General features: G+C 41.5%; 1 protein-coding gene and 1 pseudogene across 1 annotated transcript; both read right to left on the bottom strand.

Moving 5' to 3' along the window:
• Positions 1-697: 697 nt before the first annotated feature.
• LOC106612944 (transforming growth factor beta regulator 1-like) lies at positions 698-7,728 on the bottom strand (annotated as a pseudogene).
• A 10,741-nt stretch (positions 7,729-18,469) lies between these two features.
• On the bottom strand, positions 18,470-23,262 carry mmp20a (matrix metallopeptidase 20a (enamelysin)). Its single transcript, XM_014214922.2, has 10 exons — positions 23,248-23,262; positions 22,660-22,913; positions 21,191-21,339; positions 20,882-21,013; positions 20,622-20,783; positions 20,417-20,528; positions 20,191-20,333; positions 19,806-19,962; positions 19,414-19,517; positions 18,470-19,291 (listed from the first exon to the last, which is right to left on the bottom strand). Exons 1-10 carry the CDS (start codon positions 23,260-23,262, stop codon positions 19,191-19,193), a joined length of 1,329 nt encoding a protein of 442 aa, XP_014070397.1. The 3' UTR covers positions 18,470-19,190.
• Between the last annotated feature and the right edge of the window lie 1,862 nt (positions 23,263-25,124).

The raw sequence follows: 25,124 nt of genomic DNA on the forward strand, positions 1-25,124 counted from the left end.
ACGGTTTTCCAGAATTTTGCAGGATCTCCTGCAGAATCTGTCATAGCATTAAGGAAGTAATTTGATTTTGCCTTTTTGACAGCTGCAGTACATTTATTTCTCAATTGCCTAAAAAACAGCCAATCAGCTGGAGTACCTGTTTTCCTCGCCAAGGCCCAGGCCCGATTCTTTTGCAGGAAAAGACCTGACAATTCAGGAGAGAACCAAGAACTGGTTCGGTTTCTTACTCTGTGATTCTTAAGCGGAGCATGTTTATCAGACATAGAGGTAACAATAGAAGAGAAAAAAGCAAGGGCTAAAACCGTGTCCAGAAAGCAGCAAGTGGATAAAAACTCAGAGTGATATAAGTCAAGGGTAAAAGCTTGCTGTGAGAAATGTTTATAATTTCTCTTAGAGATTATACAGGGATCAGAGTGTTTCAGCCTGGTATCTCTAATACAAGCAATAGGGCAGTGGTCACTGATATCATTTGCAAAAACCCCACTGGCTGTGTATTTATGGGGGGTATTTGTTAGAATAATGTCTAATAGAGTAGATTTTACTGGGTTCTTAAAGTTGGGACGGGTTGGTTTAGTTATCAGCTGAGTTAGATTTAGCTCAGTACAAATGTATTTTAATTTATCGGATACTGGTGAAAGCCAATCCAGGTTAAAATCTCCCAAAATCAGTAATTCAGTTTGCATAATTAGACAGTATATCAGATAATTTGCATAGAGTACAAGGAGGAGCTGAGGGGGGGCAGGTGTATCTGGCAGGTGTAGAGGCACTGCTGATCAGGGCCCTTCATGCTGGCGAAGAAGCGTGTGTTGCAGAAGCCCACTGGGTAGATGGCACACTGGTCATGGAATAGCATGCTGTCTGTGATGATCTGGAACAGGGAAGGACATAATTTATTATTCTCTAGCCACTGATCTGAGAACAGTCATGGGCTGTGTCCCAACAGTCTTGAATAGCCTCTCCTGGTCTCCTTTCATGGATAATGATCCCGAGCAAAATGATAAGGGAGGACAATATGGTGAAAATCTGTTCAGTACTTTCAACTGAGAGTGGTCATGCAAGTGAGGAGACATGGAGAAAACCATGTAAGATCATTTGGAGAGTGTTTATACAGAGCAAATGTGAGGCATAAGTATGAGTTGAGACACAGACATCCCCTAGACTGTACACAGTCAGACCCCCAAGTACTATGGGGAAGACAGGACGTCCTGAGGAGTCCAGAGCAATGAGTTAACTTACATCTAGACGTTCCGCTAGCGGAACACCTCTCCAATATCCAATGATAAGGAGTGGCGCGAAATACAAACTCCTCGAAAATCCGAAAACTTCAATTTTTCAAACATATGACTATTTTACAGCATTTTAAAGACAAGACTCTCCTTTATGTAACCACACTGTCCGATTTCAAAAAGGCTTTACAACGAAAGCAAAACATTAGATTATGTCAGGAGAGTACCCAGCCAGAAATAATCAGACACCCATTTTTCAAGCTAGCATATAATGTCACAAAAACCAAAACCACAGCTAAATGCAGCACTAACCTTTGATGATCTTCATCAGATGTCACTCCTAGGACATTATGTTATACAATACATGCATGTTTTGTTCAATCAAGTTCATATTTATATCAAAAACCAGCTTTTTACATTAGCATGTGTCGTTCAGAACTAGCATTCCCACCGAACACTTCCGGTGAATTTACTAAATTACTCACGATAAACGTTCACAAAAAACATAACAATTATTTTAAGAATTATAGATACAGAACTCCTTTATGCAATCGCGGTGTCCAATTTTAAAATAGCTTTTCGGTGAAAGCACATTTTGCAATATTCTGAGTAGATAGCTCGCCATCACAGGCTAGCTATTTTGACACCCACCAAGTTTGGTACTCACCAAACTCAGATTTACTATAAGAAAAATGTGATTACCTTTGCTGTTCTTCGTCAGAATGCACTCCCAGGACTTCTACTTCAACAACAAATGTTGGTTTGGTTCCAAATAATCCATAGTTATATCCAAATAGCGGCGTTTTGTTCGTGCGTTCAAGACACTATCCGAAGGGTAACGAAGGGTGACGCGCGGACGCGTATCGTGACAAAAAAATGCAAAATATTCCATTACCATACTTCGAAGCATGTGAAATGCTGTTTAAAATCAATTTTTATGAGATTTTTCTCGTAAAAAAGCGATAATATTCCGACCGGGAGACGTCCTTTCCGTTCAAAGACTGAAAATCTAAAATGGACTCTTCACGTACACGCGCGCACCCGTCTCATTGTTCTCAGATCGACCACTATCCAAATGCGCTACTGTTTTTCAGCCTGGGACTGCAAAGTCATCATTCAAAATTCTGGCGCCTTCTGAGAGCCTATGGGAGCCTTAGAAAATGTCACGTTACAGCAGAGATCCTTTGTTTTGGATAGAGATGACAAAGAAGGCCAAGAAATGGTCAGACAGGGTACTTCCTGTATAGAATCTTCTCAGGTTTTGGCCTGCCATTTCAGTTCTGTTATAGTCACAGACACCATTCAAACAGTTTTAGAAACTTTGGAGTGTTTTCTATCCAAAGCTACTAATTATATGCATATTCTAGTTTCTGGGCAGGAGTAATAACCAGATTAAATCGGGTACGTTTTTTATCCGGCCGTGAAATACTGCCCCCTATCCATAACCAGTTAAACCAGCTTACGAGACCCCCTGTCAGCAACCTTCCGCTTTTTCAACATTCTTTTTGGTCCGAGGAAAATATGTTTTATGGAGAATACATTGTGCTGCCCATCACCACAGGACATAAGAATGTGTCTAATCTACAGGTAGTCTGGTATAAACATGGCTCTACGCACCGTCTTCTTCTCTATTCTCCCTGCCTCCTTCCTTTCGTTCTTTCTTGGGCTTCTTAGGAAGGCCAGGCTTAGGGACCAGGTTATGACCCCCGGGCAGGACTGACCCCCACGTTGGGCTGGAGCTGAAGGTCACAGGGGGGTGAGAACTGGTACTGGCAGCAGTAAGCATCTCCCCCTCTGACACAGACTGGTACTGCGACAGCGATTTCAGTAAGAACCTGAAAAATAAAGGACAAGAGATGACTGATTAGACAACAAAAACAGTTTTCAAAGTACCTGTCAATCAGTGGCCGAAAGTGAAAATGTTTTTGCATCAATACAATGCAGTTAGAGGGAAGGTATTGGGTTACATGCACAGCCATGAGTGTACTCACCTGTGCTCCTCTTTTACTCGCACAAACTTCTCCAAGTGTGCAACTTCATCACAGAGAGCTGCATTCTCCTGTGGGTTACATACCATGTGACTTCAATTAGTGACTTCAGCCCTCAGCTTATAGTACCATAGTCTACTACACATCGACTATGCATTTAAGTGTAATGGGGGAAGCATGTAGCATCTGAATTCATTGTGTTACAGAAATGACTTGAATAATACTGATTCAAATCATTGTCTTTAGTATGTAGACTTTACTCACAAATATCATGGCCCTTGCTGCTTTGTTGACTTTACTCACAAATATCATGGCCCGTGCTGCTTTGTGTAGTCTGAGGTACTTTAGTCGGTACTTTTCGGTCGGGTTCTAGCTTGGGCCTGTTTTGTTCTTGGGCCTGGTCTCAGAGAGACCTGTGGGGGAGGGGAAGGGAGGCATAGAGGCTGCAGAACCCAAGCTGGAGAAGTTTGACTGGGGGGACACCCCATGAAATATTGGGTGGTGAAGGACTGTAGAGCCTGTTGCCCCTCATCATCTGTCTGTGGATGGATAGAGTGGGCATTGCATCATAACACCACATCCAAATACTAGTGGCAATGTAGGCCACAATACACACTCTTGACCACATCAAAGGATTGTGCATACAATGACAATGTTATGTGGATGAGGTATATCTGGAAAAGTAACTGATGCAACTCAAAAGAAAAATTATGACAGAGCAAAGTAACATAGCTACAATGACTATATAAAGAAAAAATAAGAATGTTCATTATCCAAACACATTGATCTTCAACTGCACTCTCCTAAGTGTGTATATTTGTCAGATCAGCAGTGATATAATTGAACTAAAGGAATTTCTTCTGATATCCTTTGCATAATGAGAGCAAAGACCCCATTTCTGTTCTCAACCCTCATGAATCTCCTGCTGTCTTTCTGTGTCTGCAACATAGTGGGATACTGAGGCGAAGGCTATGTCTTGGGGAACTGACATGTCTTAAGGGTGGGTTTCACTGTTGTAACCTTGAATGACTAAGATCAAGCCTGTGTTAAGTGCTACTTAGAGAACATCATGATGAATGTTCTAGTCCTGCACACTGTAGCAGGTTCTTAGGTTATTAGGTTCTTAGCTTCTTTCACATGCATTGCTTGCTGTTTGGGGTTTTAGGCTGGGTTTCTGTACAGCACTTTGAGATATCAGCTGATGTACGAAGGGCTATATAAATACATTTGATTTGATTTGATTTGAAAGAGAGCTATTGCATTTTCTCTGGTTCAAGGTACAGGCCTTTGATGTGCAAACCTGTCCTACGTTCAACTAATGGCCTGTCTTTCAATAACAAAAGGAAGAGATTTTAGATTTCTATTACGGAAATATCCACTTCGATAATGTACAGCACAAATAATGAAAATAATGTGAAAGGCTTAATTTATTGTGACCATGGTGTGGAGTCCATTCGAACACAGCAAAGAAAATGGAAATGCTAACACGGAACCCAAACCGGCTGTGCATGTGCGCCGTTGTACCCCATTGTGCGCCATCGTGCATAAATTTATTTTGTCCCCCCACACCAAACGCGATCACGACACGCAAGTTAAAATATCAAAGCAAACTCTGAACCAATTACATTAATTTGGGGATAAGTTGAAAAGCAGTAAACATTTATGGCAATTTTGCTATCTAGCTTGCACTTGCTAGCTAATTTGTACTATTTAGCTAGCTTGCTGTTGTTGGCTCATTTGTCTTGGGATATAAACATTGAATTGTTATTTTACCTGAAATGCACAAGGTCCTCTACTCCGACAATTAATCCACACATAAAAGGTCAACCGAATCGTTTCTAGTCATCTCTCCTCCTTCCAGGCTTTTTCTTCTGTGGACTTCATATTGCGATTGGCAACTTTCATAAATTAGGTGCATTACCGCCACCAACCTCGTTCGTCTTTCAGTCACCCACGTGGGTATAACCAATGAGGAGATGGCATGTGGGTACCTGCTTCTATAAACCAATGTGGAGATAGGAGAGGCAGGACTTGCTGCGCGATCTGCGTCACAAATAGAAATTACTTCTATTTTAGCCCTTGGCAACGCAGATGCTCGTTGGCGCACGCGAGCAGTGTGGGTGCAATAATTGAATAATATAGATTTCTAAATGTATTTTGCAAAGCTCGCACACACGACGCGAGGGGTGTAGTCAGGCTGTAAGAGCTTTGGGCCTATCACAGCCATTGCAGTGTCTCACTCATTAGCCTTACCTCACGGTAAATGACAGCCTCAAGGCTCAACTTCGCACTGTTCAGAAATAGGATGTAAATGTGGTTATGGACAGTTGAGGAATGAATACTGGGAATATCATGCTGTTGATCTATAAGGAATGTTTTTTTGAATGGATGCAGTTGATACATTTTGTCTTGCTTTAACCTGTTAGGGCTAGCGGGCAGTATTGACACGGCCGGATAAAAAACGTACCCGATTTAATCTGGTTACTACTCCTGCCCAGTAACTAGAATATGCATATAATTATTGGCTTTGGATAGAAAACACCCTAAAGGTTCTAAAACTGTTTGAATGGTGTCTGTGAGTATAACAGAACTCATATGGCAGGCAAAAACCTGAGAAGATTCCAAACAGGAAGCGCCCTCTCTGACAAGTTGTTGTTCATCTTGGCTCTTTTTATTGAAGACTGAGGATCTTTGCCGTAACGTGACACTTCCTACGGCTCCCATAGGCTCTCAGAACCCGGGAAAAAGCTGAATGATATCGAGGCAGCCTCTGGCTGAAACACATTATCGCGTTTGGATAGTGGCTGGTCAGAGTACTCTGAGACTCACGCTCGTGCACGAGGGCACGAGATGTATTTATTTTCTCTCTCTTTGTACGTATACAGGCTTTCCCGGTCGGAATATTATCGCTTTTTTACGAGAAAAATGGCATAAAAATTTATTTTAAACAGCGGTTGACATGCTTCGAAGTACGGTAATGGAATATTTAGAATTTTTTGTCACGAAATGCGCCATGCTCGTCACCCTTATTTACCCTTTCGGATAGTGTCTTGAACGCACGAACAAAACGCCGCTATTTGGATATAACAATAGATTATTTGGGACCAAACCAACATTTGTTATTGAAGTAGAAGTCCTGGGAGTGCATTCTGACGAAGAACAGCAAAGGTAATAACATTTTTCTTATAGTAAATCTGACTTTGGTGAGTGCTAAACTTGCTGGGTGTCTAAATAGCTAGCCCTGTGATGCCGGGCTATCTACTGAGAATATTGCAAAATGTGCTTTCACCGAAAAGCTATTTTAAAATCGGACATATCGAGTGCATAGAGGAGTTCTGTATCTATAATTCTTAATATAATTGTTATGTTTTTTGTGAACGTTTATCGTGAGTAATTTAGTAAATTCACCGGCAGTGTTCGGTGGGAATGCTAGTCACATGCTAGTCACATGCTAATGTAAAAAGCTGGTTTTTGATATAAATATGAACTTGATTGAACAAAACATGCATATATTGTATAACATAATGTCCTAGGATTGTCATCTGATGAAGATCATCAAAGGTTAGTGCTGCATTTAGCTGTGGTTTGGGTTTTTGTGACATTATATGCTAGCTTGAAAAATGGGTGTCTGATTATTTCTGGCTGGGTACTCTCCTGACGTAATCTAATGTTTTGCTTTCGTTGTAAAGCCTTTTTGAAATCGGACAGTGTGGTTAGATTACCGAGAGTCTTGTCTTTAAAATGGTGTAAAATAGTCATATGTTTGAGAAATTGAAGTAATAGCATTTCTAAGGTATTTGAATAACGCACCACGGGATTACACTGGCTGTTGAGTAGGTGGGACGCAAGTGTCCCACCTAGCCCATAGAAGTTAAAATGTATTATATATCTATAGATGGCTTCAAATTGTTTGTTTTATGAATTGATTAAAGTGTTGTACAGTACTTGGACTGTACCAATCCCCTGTCACTGATTTGCTGATTAATCTTCTTGATGTGCATTGGGCGTCCAGCTCCCTCCAGTACAATCTGGGAAAGCGCAGACTGTTGTATTGCAGCTGTATTTCACTGACAGACAGCAATCTGATTTTAAATGTCAACATGGTATATACAATAACCTACAGACGGTGCTGTGTTAAAAAATACTCCACCTGTGCAGCATCAATCCATGTGAGATTGAGCTTGTCTGCAACATTGTTAGGTGGTTCACTATGGAAAGAGAATAAACAGGCTTATTCATATTTATGTAGACATAGCTTTAGACGAGGCAAATAAATATTCAAGTATGAGACTTATCCTTATACCGGTACAAGCAGAAAGACCCAACACTATATTTCCAGTGTAGGGGCTGCCTATTTGTCCTCCCACATACAACAGAATGAGGATGTGTGTGTGTGCATGCTGTTCATTTGGTATTGCTTAACTTCTCTAGAGCCTCGGCAGCGCCTCTCAGACTGGCCATGTTGTCCAAGGCAGGGAAGAGAGAGTAGTTTCCCTGTCCGGCTCCATCTCGGACTCAAATTTGGACAGTGTGTTCAGTGGATCCATAGGTGAGAGAGAGGAGTTCTTGTGGTGTGGTTTCTGCTCGTTGAGGGCTGGAAAAAAAAGGAAAACACACATCCGAGAACTCTGGTAATCTGGATGAATTTTGCAGAGAATAGCTACTGCCTGGGAAAACAAGAAGAGCATGTTTAAAAACATAGCTCGTTTTAGGACATCGGCAACGGTGCATGCACAGCTACTACTATCGATCTATCAATGATCGCAGGCGAGAGATTTTTAGCAAGTAGATAACTTGAAAGGATGCACATAACTCTGCATCATTGGGTTGTATTGGAAAAAGTATCAGTTGTAAATCATTTTACACACACACTCTGGACCTGTATTTAGTTTTCATGCTAGTGAGGGCCAAGAATCCACTCTCACATAGGTACATCGTTGCAAAGGGCATGTAATGAGGTCTGTGTGTAGCTTGTGTAGAGGAGTCAGGTGCAGGACAGCAGATATGAGTAAATAAACGTAATTTACTCAAAATAGGCAAATACAATACAATAAAGCAAGCCCACATAACAGACCGTAAAACATACAAACAATCACTCACAAAAAAACATGGGGAACAGAGGGTTAAATTATGAACAAGTAATTGGGGAAGTGAAACCAGGTGTGTAAAACAAAGCCAAAACAAATGGAAAATGAAAAGTGGATCGGCGATGGCTAGAAGGCCGGTGACGTCGACCGCCGAATGCCGCCCGAACAAGGAGAGGGTTCGACTTCGGCGGAAGTCGTGACAGGGCATCAGTGTCTTAACAGCACAATTTGCCAAGGCAGGATACTCTGAGCCACAGCCCAATCCAGAAATCTGCTAGTAGCTTCTGATTAAATTCAATTTTAACACAACCGCTTGTTGCAATTTCGATGAGGCTCTCTTGATCAGATATCGGTAACTGGACTGGAGGCAGGGCGTGAAAGGGATAATGCAGACCGAGAAGAGCTCCAACTTCTTAATCATAGCCTCAATTTTGTCCCGCACATTGAATATAGTTGTGTAGAGTCCCTGTAATCCTAGATTCAGATCATTCAGGTGAGAAAAAACATCACTCAGATAGGCCAGTCATGTGAGAAACTCGTCATCATGCAAGCGGTCACACAAGTGATAATTATCGTCAGTAAAGAAAACTTTAAGCTCGTCTCTCAATTCAAAAAAACGTGTCAATACTTTGCCACTTGATAACCAATGCACTTCTGTATGTTGTAAAAGCGTTACATGGTCACTGATTAGTGCAGATTGTCACTGATTAGTGCAGATTGTCACTGATTAGTGCAGAAAATACACACAAAAGTTCAGGGACCTTGCTTTAACAAAGTTAAACATTTTCACTGTAGTGTCCAAAACGTCTTTCAAGCTGTCAGGCATTCCTTTTGCAGCAAGAGCCTCTCGGTGGATGCTGCAGTGTACCCAAGTGGCGTCGAGAGCAACTCCACTATGTCTCCCTTTCATGGATTTTGCTCCATCAGTACAGATACCAACACATCTTGACCACCAAGTCCATTTGATGTCACAAAGCTGTTCAGTACTTAAAAAAATCCTCTCCTGTCATCCTGGTTTCCAATGATGTGTAGAGGAGGATGTCTTCCTTAATTGACCCCTCCCCATAATCATAACGGACATATACCAGGAGCTGCCACGTCTGTTGACTCATCCAGCTGTAACACATAGAATTCACTGGCTTGTATGCGAAGCAGTTGTTTCAAAACATTTCCTGCCATGTGACTGATGCGTCATGAATCAGTGTTTTTTTTGTTTTTTGGGCCTTTTCCGCCAGCATTGTCCCAGCCATATCCGCGGTAGCAGGAATAATTAAGTCCTCTACAATAGTATGGGCCTTGCCTGTCCTTGCCACTCGGTAGTTCACCATATAAGACTCTTCTAGTCCCTTCGTATTAATGGTATTTGTTGTTTTTATACATGTCTTACTACTCAAAAGTAGTGTTAATTCTCGCTCCAAAAACTCCTGTGGCTTATTTTTGGCTTAGTTTTGTTTCTAAATGTCTGCGCAAGAGTGAAGGTTTCATCAAGCTCTGAGATAGACTTTTGCACATATAACACACTGTGGCTGAGGAAAGGCACTACTCCCAATATAAGTGAACCCCAAATCAATGTAGTTCTCATCATATTTGTGCCTCTTCGATGGTCCAACGTCCATGTCTGTTGTTCGGTGCTTTCCCGGGTAAGGTGGCAGTAACTCTTCGGCTGCATCAGATTCACAACTGTCAGTGTCCATGCTAGCTGGGCTAACAACAAATGTAGAATTACTGATGCTAGCATTGGATGCGCTTGTGGAAACAGAACAACTTGTGTCATTGACAGGTGCAGGTGTAGTACTGCTGGTAGTAGCAGTACTACCAGTATAGCTGGTATGTGTCTCTTACTTTTTGTTAACCATTTATCAGTTTTCGAGCAAACGAAATGAGCAGCAGCTACGTTTGGCTACATACGGACCGAGAGTAACGGTTAATGTGATTGGATGTTAATTATTTGACTAGGCTACCTGTATTTGACATTGTGTTGTTATTTCACTGAACGCTAGATGGTTTAATTTTATTTTTGGCATTGAAACGAGGCTACTCAGGTGAGAAAAAAACATAATCCAAATGCATTGACCCGTTGGAAAATAGAAATGGACTGTTTGAAAATGAGAAGAATTTTGTATTTAAAAAAAATAATAATAACCCGGCAGTTATCTATTATACCCAACAGTTATTTGAACATCATTTGATATAAATCAAAGACAGTAATCACTTATTTATAGTATTTAACCATTATTTTGAGTCAGGCTGAGACCAAGGTCTCTTTTAGAGATGAGCCCATACACATCAATATATTAATATTTTTTCATAAGGAGACATACTGTCACGCTGGCATGAATGATCTGGGAGACAGGCACAGGAATGCGTAATAGTTTTTTTTTATTATACCCCAAATTACGGCGCACCGTGTAAAGGCACGGTGACGAAGACCAAACAAACACGTAACAAAAACACAGGGTTGAAACCCAAACAAAAGAACGAGGATCACCTCAAATAAATACACGCGCACAATGATTAACGCATGGGACGAGACCTATAATCATCTGCGCAATCCACAAGGGCACGAAAGCCCAAAACACACAGCACAGGTACTCACACGCACCAACGGACATTGTAACAATAATGGACCATCCAATGGAAACCAAAGGGCAAATACAGTATATACAAATACAATCAGGGGAATAGGGCCAGGTGTGTGTAATGAAAGTTCCGGAGGGATCCGTGACAGTACCCCCCACCTCTGAAGCGCTGCACCAGCAGCGCAATGACAACGGCCTCGAGGACGATTATAGGAACGGCAGTGTCGGCAAGTTGCGGCAGTGTCGGACGGACCAGTAGCAGTGGCGTCGGACGGATCATTCCCGCTGTCTCCCTTAATGGTCGATTATTCTGTCACGCTGGCATGAATGATTCGGGAGACATGCGCAGGAATGCGTAATGCGTAACAAAGACACGGGGTTGAAACCCAAACAAAATAGCGAGGAGTACCTCGAATAAATACACACACGCACAATGATTAACGCACGGGACGAGACCCGTAATGAGTGCGCAATCCACAAGGGCATGAAGGCCCAAAACACACAGCACAGGTACTCACACGCACCAACGGACATTGTAACAATAATGGACAGCACCATGGTGAACAAAGGGCACATATATACAAATACTAATCAGTGGGAATAGGGGACAGGTGTGCGTGATGAAAGGTCCGGAGGGATCCATGACACATACACACACTCTATAACCGCTTTTTCTTCGTTTGTAGGGATAGACAAGCAAGAAGCACAGTAGTAGAACTACAACAGTTCCAAAATTATTTACAGAGACGGAAAATTTGCGAAATACTGCAGTTTGTAATTTCTTTGTGGGAACAGGACAAAAAGGCTTCTCAACAGTTTTTACCCCCAAGCCATAACACTCCTGAACAGGTAATCAAATGGCCCCCCAAACCCTCTTTTTACGCTACTGCTACTCTCTGTTTATCATACATGCATAGTCACTTTAACTCTACATTCATGTACAGTGAGGGGGAAAAAGTACTTGATCCCCTGCTGATTTTGTATGTTTGCCAGTCTCCAGACCTTAATCCCATAGAAAACCTGTGGAGGGAGCTGAAGGTTCGAGTTGCCAAACGTCAGCCTCGAATCCTTAATGACTTGGAGAAGATCTGCAAAGAGGAGTAGGACAAAATCCCTCTTGAGATGTGTGCAAACCTGGTGGCCAACTACAAGAAACGGCTGACCTCTGTGATTGCCAACAAGGGTTTTGCAACCAAGTACTAAGTCATGTTTTGCAGAGGTGTCAAATACTTATTTCCCTCATTAAAATGCAAATCAATTTATAAAATTTTTGACATGCGTTTTCTGGACTTTTTTTTGTTATTCTGTCTCTCACTGTTCAAATAAACCTACCATTAAAATTATAGACTGATCATTTCTTTGTCAGTGGGCAAACGTACAAAATCAGCAGGGGATCAAATACTTTTTTCCCCTCACTGTACATACTACCTCAATTGGGCCGACCAACCAGTGCTCCCACACATTGGCTAACCGGGCTATCTGCATTGTGTCCAGCCACCCACCCACCACCCACCAACCCCTCTTTTACACTACTGCTACTCTCTGTTCATCATATATGCAGTCACATCTACATGTATTTACTACCTCAATCAGCCTGACTAACCGGTGTCTGTATGCATTGGCGAAAATCTGATATCAACTTTGGAGAGGACAATTACATGAAATTTTCTCAAGAGCAATTCCTGAGGGGGACACCAAAAGTAGTGCTGTAAAACATAGCCTACATTGTAATATGGTAAATGTATATTGAGGAACCAAAGAAATAAGGTGTTTGCCGTACTCCTAACTACCGGTACCCAAAACTACACAACTAATCACAACAGCAATGCCATTGCCTTTAACAAATCTTAGTTCAGTCACTAGTTTAAGTTGAGAGTGGGGGTATCCATGGCATTTTCCAATTATGTTCCTATTTTACAAGTAAAAAAAATTGAGAACCTTTCATAATGTTGCCAAACAAAGACTCAAACTTACCTGAGACTCCCTGTCTCTGCCAGTCTGGCCCTGCATATCTGTCCCCAACTCTGCTGTCTGTGCGCCATCTGTTGCCTGCTCTACCTAATGACATCATTGTGAAACATTTCCATTAGAATTTCATTTCTTTCTTATGAACATTTTATCAACTAGTCTTTGAGATATTAGGCTACTAGGGTTCTTACTATGCGTTTTGGTGTACTGAAAAATACTCTGATGTCCGTCTTTTATTTTTCTGCCATTTTTCTACCTGGCTGGCTGGCTACACACAGTGTGTAGGTTATTTACAGTAGGAGATGGGCTTCTATCATCTTCTATCATTCTATTTGGGCTTCGATCTAAAAGGTAGCTAGCAAATGTGAAACGGATTAAAATGACAAGAGTTGACAGCTGTATGAGTTCACCATTTACACGACATATGCTGCAACCTTTAGTAATTTTAATAGTTTGTTTCATATTGGCTGGCTTCCAACAATAGCTGAATTTGCAAAGCTAGCGAGCACCAATTCCGTTTCAGTGGTGTTTGCTATAATCTTTGCTACGCGGGTTAAATAAAGGTGAAATAAAATAAATAAATAAAAGTTCCCTTGCGACAATTTAGCTTTTGCAACGCGACCATTAAATATATTTAAGACAATGGTAGAAGAGAGTGTAGTTCTGTTCAGTTTGGATTTCAGTTTATCGCTAACCTTATCACAGGGACTTTGAAGCACTAACTTACATCATCTGCATGCTGATTCCATCTTTGACGACGCCACATAAATGGAATGTCCGGGGGTTTCATCGGATGGGGCCACAGTGTCTCCTGATCCCTCCTGTCTCAGCCTCCAGTATTTATGCTGCAGTAGTTTATGTGTCGGGGGGCTAGGGTCAGTCTGTTACATCTGGAGTATTTCTCTTGTCTTATCCGGTGTCCTGTGTGAATTTTAATATGCTCTCTCTATTTCTCTCTCTTTCTCTCTTTCTTTCTTTCTCTCGGAGGACCTGAGCCCTAGGACCATGCCTCAGGACTACCTGGCATGATGACTCCTTGCTGTCCCCAGTCCACCTGGCCGTGCTGCTGCTCCAGTTTCAACTGTTCTGCCTGCGGCTATGGAACCCTGACCTGTTCACAGGACGTGCTTGTTGCACCCTCGACAACTACTATGATTATTATTATTTGACCATGCTGGTCATTTATGAACATTTTAACATCTTGACCATGTTCTGTTATAATATCCACCCGGCACAGCCAGAAGAGGACTGGCCACCCCTCATAGCCTGGTTCCTCTCTAGGTTTCTTCCTAGGTTTTTGGCCTTTCTAGTGAGTTTTTCCTAGGGAGTTTTTCCTATCCACCGTGCTTCTTTCACATGCATTGCTTGCTGTTTGGGGTTTTAGGCTGGGTTTCTGTACAGCACTTTGAGATATCAGCTGATGTACGAAGGGCTATATAAATAAATTTGATTTGATTTGATTTGAATAGGTACTAGCTAGCTTAACCTGTTGGGGGTAGGGGGCAGTATTTACACGGCCGGATAAAAAACGTACCCGATTTAATCTGGTTATTACTACTGCCCAGAAACTAGAATATGCATATAATTATTGGCTTTGGATAGAAAACACCCTAAAGTTTCTAAAACTGTTTGAATGGTGTCTGTGAGTATAACAGAACTCATATGGCAGGCAAAAACCTGAGAAGATGCTGTACAGGAAGTGCCCTCTCTGAACATTCCTTGAGCTTCTTGACTCTGTTTATTGAAGACTGAGGATCTTTGCTGTAACGTGACACTTCCTACGGCTCCCATAGGCTCTCAGAAGGCGGGAAAAAGCTGAATGATGTAATTCCAGCCACTGGCTGAAAAACATTAGCGCGTTTGGCAAGTGCTCTATCAGAGGACAATGGGCTGAGGCGCGTGCACGAGTCGACCCCATGTTTTTATTTTCTTTCGTCTTTGAACCTAAACACGCTTTCCCGGTCGGAATATTATCGCTTTTTTACGAGAAAAATGGCATAAAAATAGATTTTAAACAGCGGTTGACATGCTTCGAAGTACGGTAATGGAATATTTAGAATTTTTTTGTCACGAAATGCGTCGTGCGCGTCACCCTTCTTTACCATTCGGATAGAACAAAACAGAGGATATTTGAACAGAACTATGGATTATTTTGAACCAAACCAGCATTTGTTATTGAAGTAGAAGTCCTGGGAGTGCATTCTGACGAAGACAGCAAAGGTAATAACATTTTTCTTATAGTAAATCTGATTTTGGTGAGTGCTAAACTTGGTGGGTGTCTAAATAGCTAGCCCTGTGATGCCGGGCTATCTACTGAGAATATTGCAAAATGTGCTTTCACCGAAAAGCTATTTTAAAATCGGACATAGCGAGTGCATAGAGGAGTTCTGTATCTATAATTCTTAAAATAATTGTTATGTTTTTTGTGAACGTTTATCGTGAGTAATTTAGTAAATTCACCGGCAGTGTTCGGTGGGAATGCTAGTCACATGCTAGTCACATGCTAATGTAAAAAGCTGGTTTTTGATATAAATATGAACTTGATTGAACAAAACATGCATGTATTGTATAACATAATGTCCTAGGGTTGTCATCTGATGAAGATCATCAAAGGTTAGTGCTGCATTTAGCTGTGGTTTGGGTTTATGTGACATTATATGCTAGCTTGAAAAATGGGTGTCTGATTATTTCTGGCTGGGTACTCTGCTGACATAATCTAATGTTTTGCTTTCGTTGTAAAGCCTTTTTGAAATCGGACAGTGTGGTTAGATTACCGAGAGTCTTGTCTTTAAGACGTTCATCAGTAGTGTATAGTGATGGTATTGAGTCAATACCATTGTCATGGTCCATACTCACATCCACCCTTGAAGAGGATTATGATGTCGGCAGTGTCAGTGTAGATCTGTTTGAAGTCCAGAGGGATTACATCGCTGTAGATCTAGAAGGCCTGGGCTATAGTTGCATCTACGTACATCACTGCCTCGGGTCTGGTGTGTACTGAGTGATTTTGTCAAACACAAGTCATTCAGCACTCCCTCATTGACATTACATGACAAGTAAAAGGGACCCATTTTACTCCTCCAGTGCAGGCATTGCACAATGACCCAGGCTGGGCAACAACAGATTTGACATTTTTAGCAGATGATCAACAATGATCCATGAATACAATAATCTTTTCCTTGATTATAGCTGTCAAACTTAATGCATTTCAAAAGCAGTCAAAGTGCTCGTCTACAGTTAGAGCTTTCACTATACCTGTAGGTAACAGTGTTCTTCTCCCATTTTGGTTTCCTGTGGAGTGTCCATATCTGCTGATGTCAGACACTTTACATCTGGACACCTTCATCACCTCCAGAGTGTTTTTGTCCAGAACCCCAGTGACCTCCAGGCCAAAGAGTGCCTGCATGGCCTCCGGGCTCTTGTTGAAGTCAGGCTTGATAATACTCTGGGAAGTTGAGTTTGTCAACCTCACATCTGTGTGGTATTGAGACAGATAGTCCTGGTGTTGGAGGAGGATTAGAGACAACATTTTAAACAATCTGTTTTCTCATTCCTATTAGGACTCTCATGCGAAACAGGACAAGCTTAACCTCTCTAGGGTAGGTGGGACGAAATCTTCCCACCTACTCAACAGCCAGTGGAATCCCATGGCGCGTTATTCAAATACCTTAGAAATGCTATTACTTCAATTTCTCAAACATATGACTATTTTACACCATTTTAAAGACAAGACTCTCGTTAATCTAACCACACTGTCCGATTTCAAAAAGGCTTTACAACGAAAGCGAAACATTAGATTATGTCAGCAGAGTACCCAGCCAGAAATAATCAGACACCCATTTTTCAAGCTAGCATATAATGTCACATAAACCCAAACCACAGCTAAATGCAGCACTAACCTTTGATGATCTTCATCAGATGACAACCCTAGGACATTATGTTATACAATACATGCATGTTTTGTTCAATCAAGTTCATATTTATATAAAAAAACAGCTTTTTACATTAGCATGTGATGTTCAGAACTAGCATTCCCACCGCAAACGTCCGGTGAATTTACTAAATTACTCACGATAAACGTTCACAAAAAACATAACAATTATTTTAAGAATTATAGATACAGAACTCCTTTATGCAATCGCTATGTCCGATTTTAAAATAGCTTTTCGGTGAAAGCACATTTTGCAATATTCTGAATAGATAGCCCAGCCATCACGGGCTAGCTATTTAGACACCCACCAAGTTTAGCCCTCACCAATGTCAGATTTACTATAAGAAAAATGTGATTACCTTTGCTGTTCTTCGTCAGAATGCACTCCCAGGACTTCTACTTCAATAACAAATGTTGGTTTGGTTCAAAATAATCCATAGTTATGTTCAAATATCCTCTGTTTTGTTCGTGCGTTCAAGACACTATCCGAAAGGTAAAGAAGGGTGATGCGCCCGACGCGTTTCGTGACAAAAAAATGTCTAAATATTCCATTACCGTACTTCGAAGCATGTCAACCGCTGTTTAAAATAAATTTTTATGCCATTTTTCTCGTAAAAAAGCGATAATATTCCGACCGGGAAACCCTGTTTTAGTTCAAAGAAAATAAAAACATGGGGTCGCCTCGTGCACGCGCCTCAGTCTCATTGTACTCTGATCGACCACCATCCAAATGCGCTAAAGTTTTTCAGCCAGGGCCTGCAAAGACATCATTCAGCTTTTTCCCGCCTTCTGAGAGCCTATGGGAGCCGTAGGAAGTGTCACGTTACAGCAAAGATCCTCAGTTTTCAATAAAGAGAGTCAAGAAGCGCAAGAAGTTGTCAGACAGGCCACTTCCTGTAAGGAATCTTCTCAGGTTTTTGCCTGCCATATGAGTTCTGTTATACTCACAGACATCATTCAAACAGTTTTAGAAACTTTAGGGTGTTTTCTATCCAAAGCCAATAATTATATGCATATTCTTGTTTCTGGGCAGTAGTAATAACCAGATTAAATCGGGTACGTTTTTTATCCGGCCGTGCAAATACTGCCTCCTACCCCCAACAGGATAACAAGTAGGCTAACAAGTATTTTCCCGCCTGATTCTGAGATAATACTGACGATAAGGGTAGCAACATACTGAGCCATGTGATGCAATTCTTCAGGTAAATTACCTCAGCGACTGTCTTGTCGTCCTCTGGTGATGTTTGGACCTCTGGCGCGCTGGCCGGGGCAGCATGACACAGACCCAAACAGGCCAGAAACAGGACTGCAGAACCCGTATAAAGACAATTTACAAACCTGTGGTAATGCAGAGGGGAGACTCCCTCTCTATCACTCTGCCCTGTCCACATTCTCTTTTGAATGATCCCTGACAGTCTGGGGTGTACATGGTTCCGTTTAGAACATGAGTGAGATGCCAAGGTAAGCTTTGTGCTCTTGAACATTCCTGTAAACTTTTGGACAAACCCCTATCCTCATTGAAGAGGGATCGTTCTCCTGATAACATTGTTGGAGGTGGTGTGTAGTTTTGGGTGATTGTTAGGGTGAGGTTTAGGCATACTGTAGGTACACATAAGTTAACATTGTAAGGATAAAACTGTGGTTAGTTTGAATATCTTTGATCAGTCAATGTAAGCACATTTATTAACAATCAAACTTCAAAATACTTTTTTATTCAAAGACATTTCAAAAGTATAACATGTTACTACATTATAATACAATTCATCAATTTGTAATTTATGTTCTGTACCCATACAGTAAGATACCACAAAGGTTTAAGTGAAATGGCCTTGAAGATGGTTGCTTGATGATGCAATTTCACTTCTTGCAACACTGTCATCAACATTCAGCTGATGAGTTATCTTGGTTCATGCTAGGTGAGGTAGCCCTGAGGTACTTAGATACTGCATATTAATCTTACTCAATACAAGATTCAATTAATCCGATTTAAAATATCAAATAAAAAAAAACTACTTTGAACAGCAATTCTTGATATTTACGTCAAAGCTACAAAAGACGTGTTTGGGCAGGGACATTAAACCGATTGCTACGTACAAAATCTGGCATACTCATATCCCTAAGGTATACTTCAGGATATGTTCAATTGATTGAGCAGGTACACTCTTGTCAGATGTTCTTTCAAAGTTGGGCTAGGTCGGTAACAAGCTTTGTAACAGAGACAGGTAGCCTAGCAGTTAGAGCGTTAGGCCAGATACCAAAAGGTCGCTGGTTCATAGCCCCGACCCAAATTGGTGAAACAAATCTGTCGATGTGCCCTTGAGCAATGTACTTAAAATCGAATTTATTATGTAAGTTGCTCTGTATAAGAGTGTCTGTAGGTAGGGTCACATCTAGTGTCTTTGACAGATATGTTAGCAGCCCAGCCATGCATTGGCTAGGATTCGATTCAGCACCCGGTTCCGTCTGTAGTCATAGTTGTATGCTTTTGTTCCACTGAAGAGATAGATAGTACCTGTTGTTGAGAAAATATGATAATGTTTTGTTAAAGTGGGCCTAGTAATCAAGATAACACAAACTTGTCATGATATTAAAATGTATGCAATTTAAGGCAAGGTGAAGTGTTTTATAGGCTACCTTGTAACTCAAATGCAGCATCAACCCTCCTCCCAATACCTGGGCAGGAGGTTTGGATGTCTCTTGGAAATCCTGGATCCATCCTACGTCTGTGTTCATCATATCTGTACAATAGACAACGAATAAACATTGAACTTATAAATAAATGACGGATAGCTTATGTGCAGTTCCTTTCTAAAAAACGTCTCATTGTTAAACACTAGATGGCAGGCTTTGCCTCTCAGAAGCTGGAATGCCTATTCATCAAAACATTGCTACAGTGAAAACATACTGCTCTTACCTAAACAGTGGACATTGGAAACAGTATATTTTCTGCAACAGAATATTGTATTATACTGTAATAACCATTCACTTTGTCATTTACCAAAAACATTTTGTTAGAGGCTGTTTACCTGTAGTAATCGTGTCCTATGAAGAAGAAGGTTTTTCCATATTCACTGATATGAACAGCAGTGTCAATGTTCCTTACTCTGGCTGGGAATCCATAGTCATATATGGAGCCAAAGTGGCTTTTCATCTTAAGCTGTCGAACCACCCAGTACTTAGGACCTGAAACAAAGAGCACTTTCACTGCATTTGGAACCCTATGAAAACATACAACAAGAACTGCCAGATGCCAATGAGCTTCGTGAGTTTCTTGCATGAAGTGTGACAATTTTGACCCAGGGCCATAATTTAGGTCCAGTGGTTCTTTGAAACAACGTTCTGTTTCAAATCTAGCCCTGTTATGCTGCGAAGCCTAAGTGAGGCCTTTGAGGCGATCAGACCGCACATTACCAGTGAAGACACATGCCACGCCTTTGGCAGGGATGTCATAGGCCGCGTCCACAGGAGAGTTGATGCTGGGGAGGTATGTGCTGCTGGGGCCCTCTCTCAGACGGTTCCAGTATGTCGTCCATGTTGTCCTCAACCACATGTACCTGGAGGGAAACAAACATCTGTGTTGGGGCAAATAAGAACATATACTATAAAAGTTATATTGCATAATTCAAAACTCCTTTACCTGTTTTTAAAGAACACAATTTCCTTCCCGAACACTGCCACTGCATCAACAGAGAAGTTGGGATCGCACTTCTTAGGAAGGTTTGGTGGATCCTGTTTTCTGACTGGCTTGCCTTGGAAATAAAAGCAAAGTCTCCAATGTTTAGATAGAAATCCACCCAAAAATGTACCATGTGATAATTATGTTATTGCTGATTTCTACTCACCATACAGCGCCTGGATTCCCAGTGCATCATCTCGTGGCAGTGTGTACTGTGCTCCATTGTAATAATTGTAGTTGGGGTACATGAGAGATGAGGGGTCTTTGGAATGGGAGAGGCCAAGGGAGTGGCCTAACTCATGGGCCGCAACAGTGAACAGGTTGTAACCTAAAACAGCATCCAATAAGAAAATGTTTATTTGTCTACAACCATAGTCTTTTATAAAAGAAATTCAGATCATGTTATGCTTGTAACAGTGGCCCTACCTAGCTTGGAATGCCCCATCGTCCAGATTTCGTCCTCGTCAAAGTGCACATCTCCCCCCATGTCCTCCCCTGGCGCGAAGGCGTGGGCCAGAACACCCTTGGGGCCGTCAAAGGGAAAGAAGTCTCCGTGAGCTATGATGGATGGATGGATGGAGAGAGATGGATTATCAGTCATGTACCTGGAAACTGGCTCCAATAAGTATATAAGTATAGCACAATTAAAACCTCACATGCAGCCACATACATTCTCTACCACCTCTATTAGAAAATACGCTGAACTGAACGGAGAATGATTCAGGGTCAGAATACTTTTTTTTGCGAAGGAGAGGATGATATCTGCCTTGTCGTGGTTGACCTTGATGAACTTCAGTGGGGCCGCGTCACTCCAGATCTTCAGGGCCAAATGGAATGAGGTATCCACCTCCTCCTGTGTAAGGTCAGGGGTGTACTGATCAATCCTGCAGGTCATTGGCACACAGAAAACAAAGAAAAACATGAAGCAGCCTGAAAGAAAGCATAAAAAAACTGGGCTAGTTAGATCCAGTGAGCTGGTAATCTGTTGGCAGATGTCTGGTTTTAAAAGGGAAAGGGGGGTACCTAGTCAGTTGAACAACTGAATGCATTCAACTGAAATCTGTCTTCCACATTTAACCCAACCCCTCTAAATCAGAGTGATGCGGGGGGCAGCCATAATCGACATCTTCGACGTCTTCGGCGCCCGGGGAACAGTGGGTTAACTGCCTTGCTCAGGGGCAGAATGACAGATTTTTACCTTGCCAGCTCGGGAATTTGATCCAGCAACCTTTTGGTTACTGGCCCAATGCTTGAACCACTATACAATTCAGTGATGAAACAAAACTGTGATGTTATGATGAAAACATGGTTAATTTTGGGGATTATGTCATTCCTCTTATACACAGTGTACAAAACAGGAACACCTTCCTAATATTGAGTTGTACCCCATTTTTCCCTCAGAACAGCCTCAATTCATTGGGGTGTGGACTCTACAAGGTGTCGAAAGCATTTCACAGGGATGCTGGCCCATGTTGACTCCAAATTTTCCCACAGTTGTGTCAAGTTGGCTGGATGTCCTTTGGGTGGTGGACTATTCTTGATACACATGAAACTGTTGAGCATAATCCAGAAACGTTGCAGTTCTTGAAACACTCAAACTGGTGCGCATGGCACCTACTACCATACCCCGTTCAAGGCACTTAAATCTTTTTTCTTGCACATTCACCCTTTGAATGGCACACATAAACAATCCATGTCTCACTTGTCTCAAGGCTTAAAATCCTTCTTTAACCTGTTTCCTCCTCTTCATCTACTCTGAGTGAAGTGGATTTAACAGGTGAAATCAATAAGGGATCATAGCTTTCACCTGGATTCACCTGGTCAGTCTATGTCATGGAAAGAGCAGGTGTTCCTAATGTGTACTACACTTAGTGTAATTCCCTGCAGTTAAAAAATATGAAAGTCTGTTTTAGGAAGTTATATCTATATTCTGACAGATATTTTGAATATCAATAGAGCAAATCCCAAAAGATAAAATAAATACATTTTATCTTTATTTTACCAGTCAGGTCTATTTAGAACAAATTGTTATTTACAATGACGGCCTGGCTAGAGGCAAAAGGAATCCTGTGTGGCAGGGGCATGGGATTACAAAAATGGTACAACAAGATGGATAACACAGATGGAAGACAATCATCAGCAAAAAGAAGAAGACATTGTGACCGACAACTGATACTAGACAGATAACAGATAATAATATGCACCTGTATGTGATGGTGTGATTCTTCCACTTGATCTGGTCAGGGTTAAAGCTGTAGTTTTTCACATCAGGCACTCCACACCTATGCTTCCTCATCACAGAGAGTGTCTGGAGATCCAGTATGCCAGTCTGCTTCAGACTAAAGAAAGCCTGCATCTCCCTGATCTTTTCCCGCAGGGCTGTGGTGGCAGTGGCCCTCCTATTGCGGGGCCGGGGGCCACTGCTGGGGCTCATGTGGTAGAACCTCCTCAGGTAACCCTATCATACAGCTGGTTACTAACCAAACTTCCACTGATAGCAGGTCACTTCTCTTATGAGGACAAAAAAGTCTTATTTGTCCTAAAGTAGGCACAACCATTAGTTGTCCAGAAGATGACAGATTTTGCTTGACCTAAAGTAGTCTTAACTTTGTTGTTCTAAAGTGCACCTCATAAATGTACTCAATATTTACCATTGAAAAACAAACAATAACTAGAATTGCAATACCTGAGCAAGTAGTCAAAACACAATCAATGTATTCCAATACAGTTTTTTTTCTTCTAGAGATAGGATTTTCCAGAAGATTTTCTAAAGAGTGGATGAAGACACAAACCTCAGCCAGTTCCATGTCCTCAAGCCTTGGCCATTGTTCCTTAGAGATGGGTAAAGTCCACAACAGGTCTGTGAGCACTAGAAAGCACAGCACTTGGATCCAGGGCCAGAGCCACTCCATCTTTAAATGAACAAGCTCTTCACAGCCCATGGCTTTATAGATAAGAGCATGCTTAAGGTCTGTGGTGAATCACATGGTTTCCAAGCCCTCAAATCATGCAGTTGCAGCAGTTCTACCTGCAGCTATTACCATGAGGTGTGTGGTAAGAATAATTACTCTTTGGAAAACCCTGAACTATATCTTGTTTACCTCAATCCAGGTCTTAAGAGTGAGAAACAGGATAAAGGGATGTCCTATAGCCCTATCTGTCAACACTGGGCTTGTTACTTTGGTTACCAAGTATATTGTTTCCTGCAAGCAGGCTAGACGTTTGCACATCAATCGTCTTTCTAATATTTCCAAAATATCCAAATGACATATGGCCTTATGTTGGCCATGATTTTTAAACAACAATTGGATTAGACTAGAGTTATTTGGAATAACTTTCTTATACTGGAGTTATTTGGCTGACCTGTTGAATTGCACGTGTCAAATAGGCAGTGTTGTCCTCCCTTAGTCGTAATGTGTCAATTGGCACACAGCTCCAATAACATAGATACTCTCGGTCTGGTTTGATATCTTCATTACAATCTCAACCGTACTTGTAGATGTCTGAACTGAAATATGTGATTTAGGAAATGTTTATGAAATTAGCCATAGAAACTCACCCATTAATTTCTGCCTGATGTGCTGGGAGCATGTTGGTATTATGTAACACATTCCTTTCTCACGGTATTGATTCATGAACCTGTAAATATTTCCAAAATGTTTTCCTTACAGGCAACCCAATACATTGGACTGAACTCAACATGTTAGAATTATGCCAACAGCTTTATACAGCTTTGCATAGCCTTTATTGCATTATGGACACAAACATTTAATTTCCCATTAAATGTTTTTGGTCACTTCATATCAAAATCCTTCCGCATCTGAGCCAGGTATTTCCTTTCTCAGTTCCAACAACTTGTTTCTGGGTATAATTGTACTTAAAAACTTTGGTCCAACGAAAAAGTAGATGAAGTCTAGGATAAACAAAAACTGAACAATTAAAAGGAGTTTTACAAAATGAAATGTTCAAATTGAGCTGGCATGGTCTTTGTTGTTGTGATATAATAGTAGCTTACCATCTGTGAAGGAGGACCAATACGCAGCAGGTACGTGTATGCTCATCTTGAGAATTTATTTACTTCAAAAAATGAACGTACAAAAATCACAAAACAAAAAGAACGAACAAACAACTACAAACAGTCTGGTTAGCATAGGCTCAACACAGAACAATCACCCACAAATAACACATACAAACACACCCTAATATATGGGACTCTCAATCAAAGGCAGATAGACAACACCTGCCTTCAACTGAGAGTCCCAACCCCAATCAACCAAACATAGAAACACACACACTAGACTAACCATAGAATTAACTAAACATAAACCAAAACCCGGAAATACTAAATCAAACACCCTTTACACAAACACACCACCCCGAACCACATAAAACAAATACCCCCTGCCACGCCCTGACCAAACTACAAAACAATTAACCTTATATACTGGCCAGGACGTGACAGTACCCCCCCCTTAAAGGTGCTACCCCGAAGCACCTTAACAAAAAAATAACCCCAAGCAACACCAACAAAAAGTCCAAAAGGGAGGGTGGCTGCCGTCAACGACGGCACTGTGCGACACCCCCTCCCCAACCCACCTATTTCTGGAGGTGGCTCTGGTTCCGGCCGTTCCAGGCTGTCGGGCCACTCTGGCATCGCCGAGGGGCAGTC

This window comes from Salmo salar, chromosome ssa09 (assembly GCF_905237065.1).
Source record: "Salmo salar chromosome ssa09, Ssal_v3.1, whole genome shotgun sequence".
NCBI classification, from domain to species: Eukaryota; Metazoa; Chordata; class Actinopteri; order Salmoniformes; family Salmonidae; genus Salmo; species Salmo salar.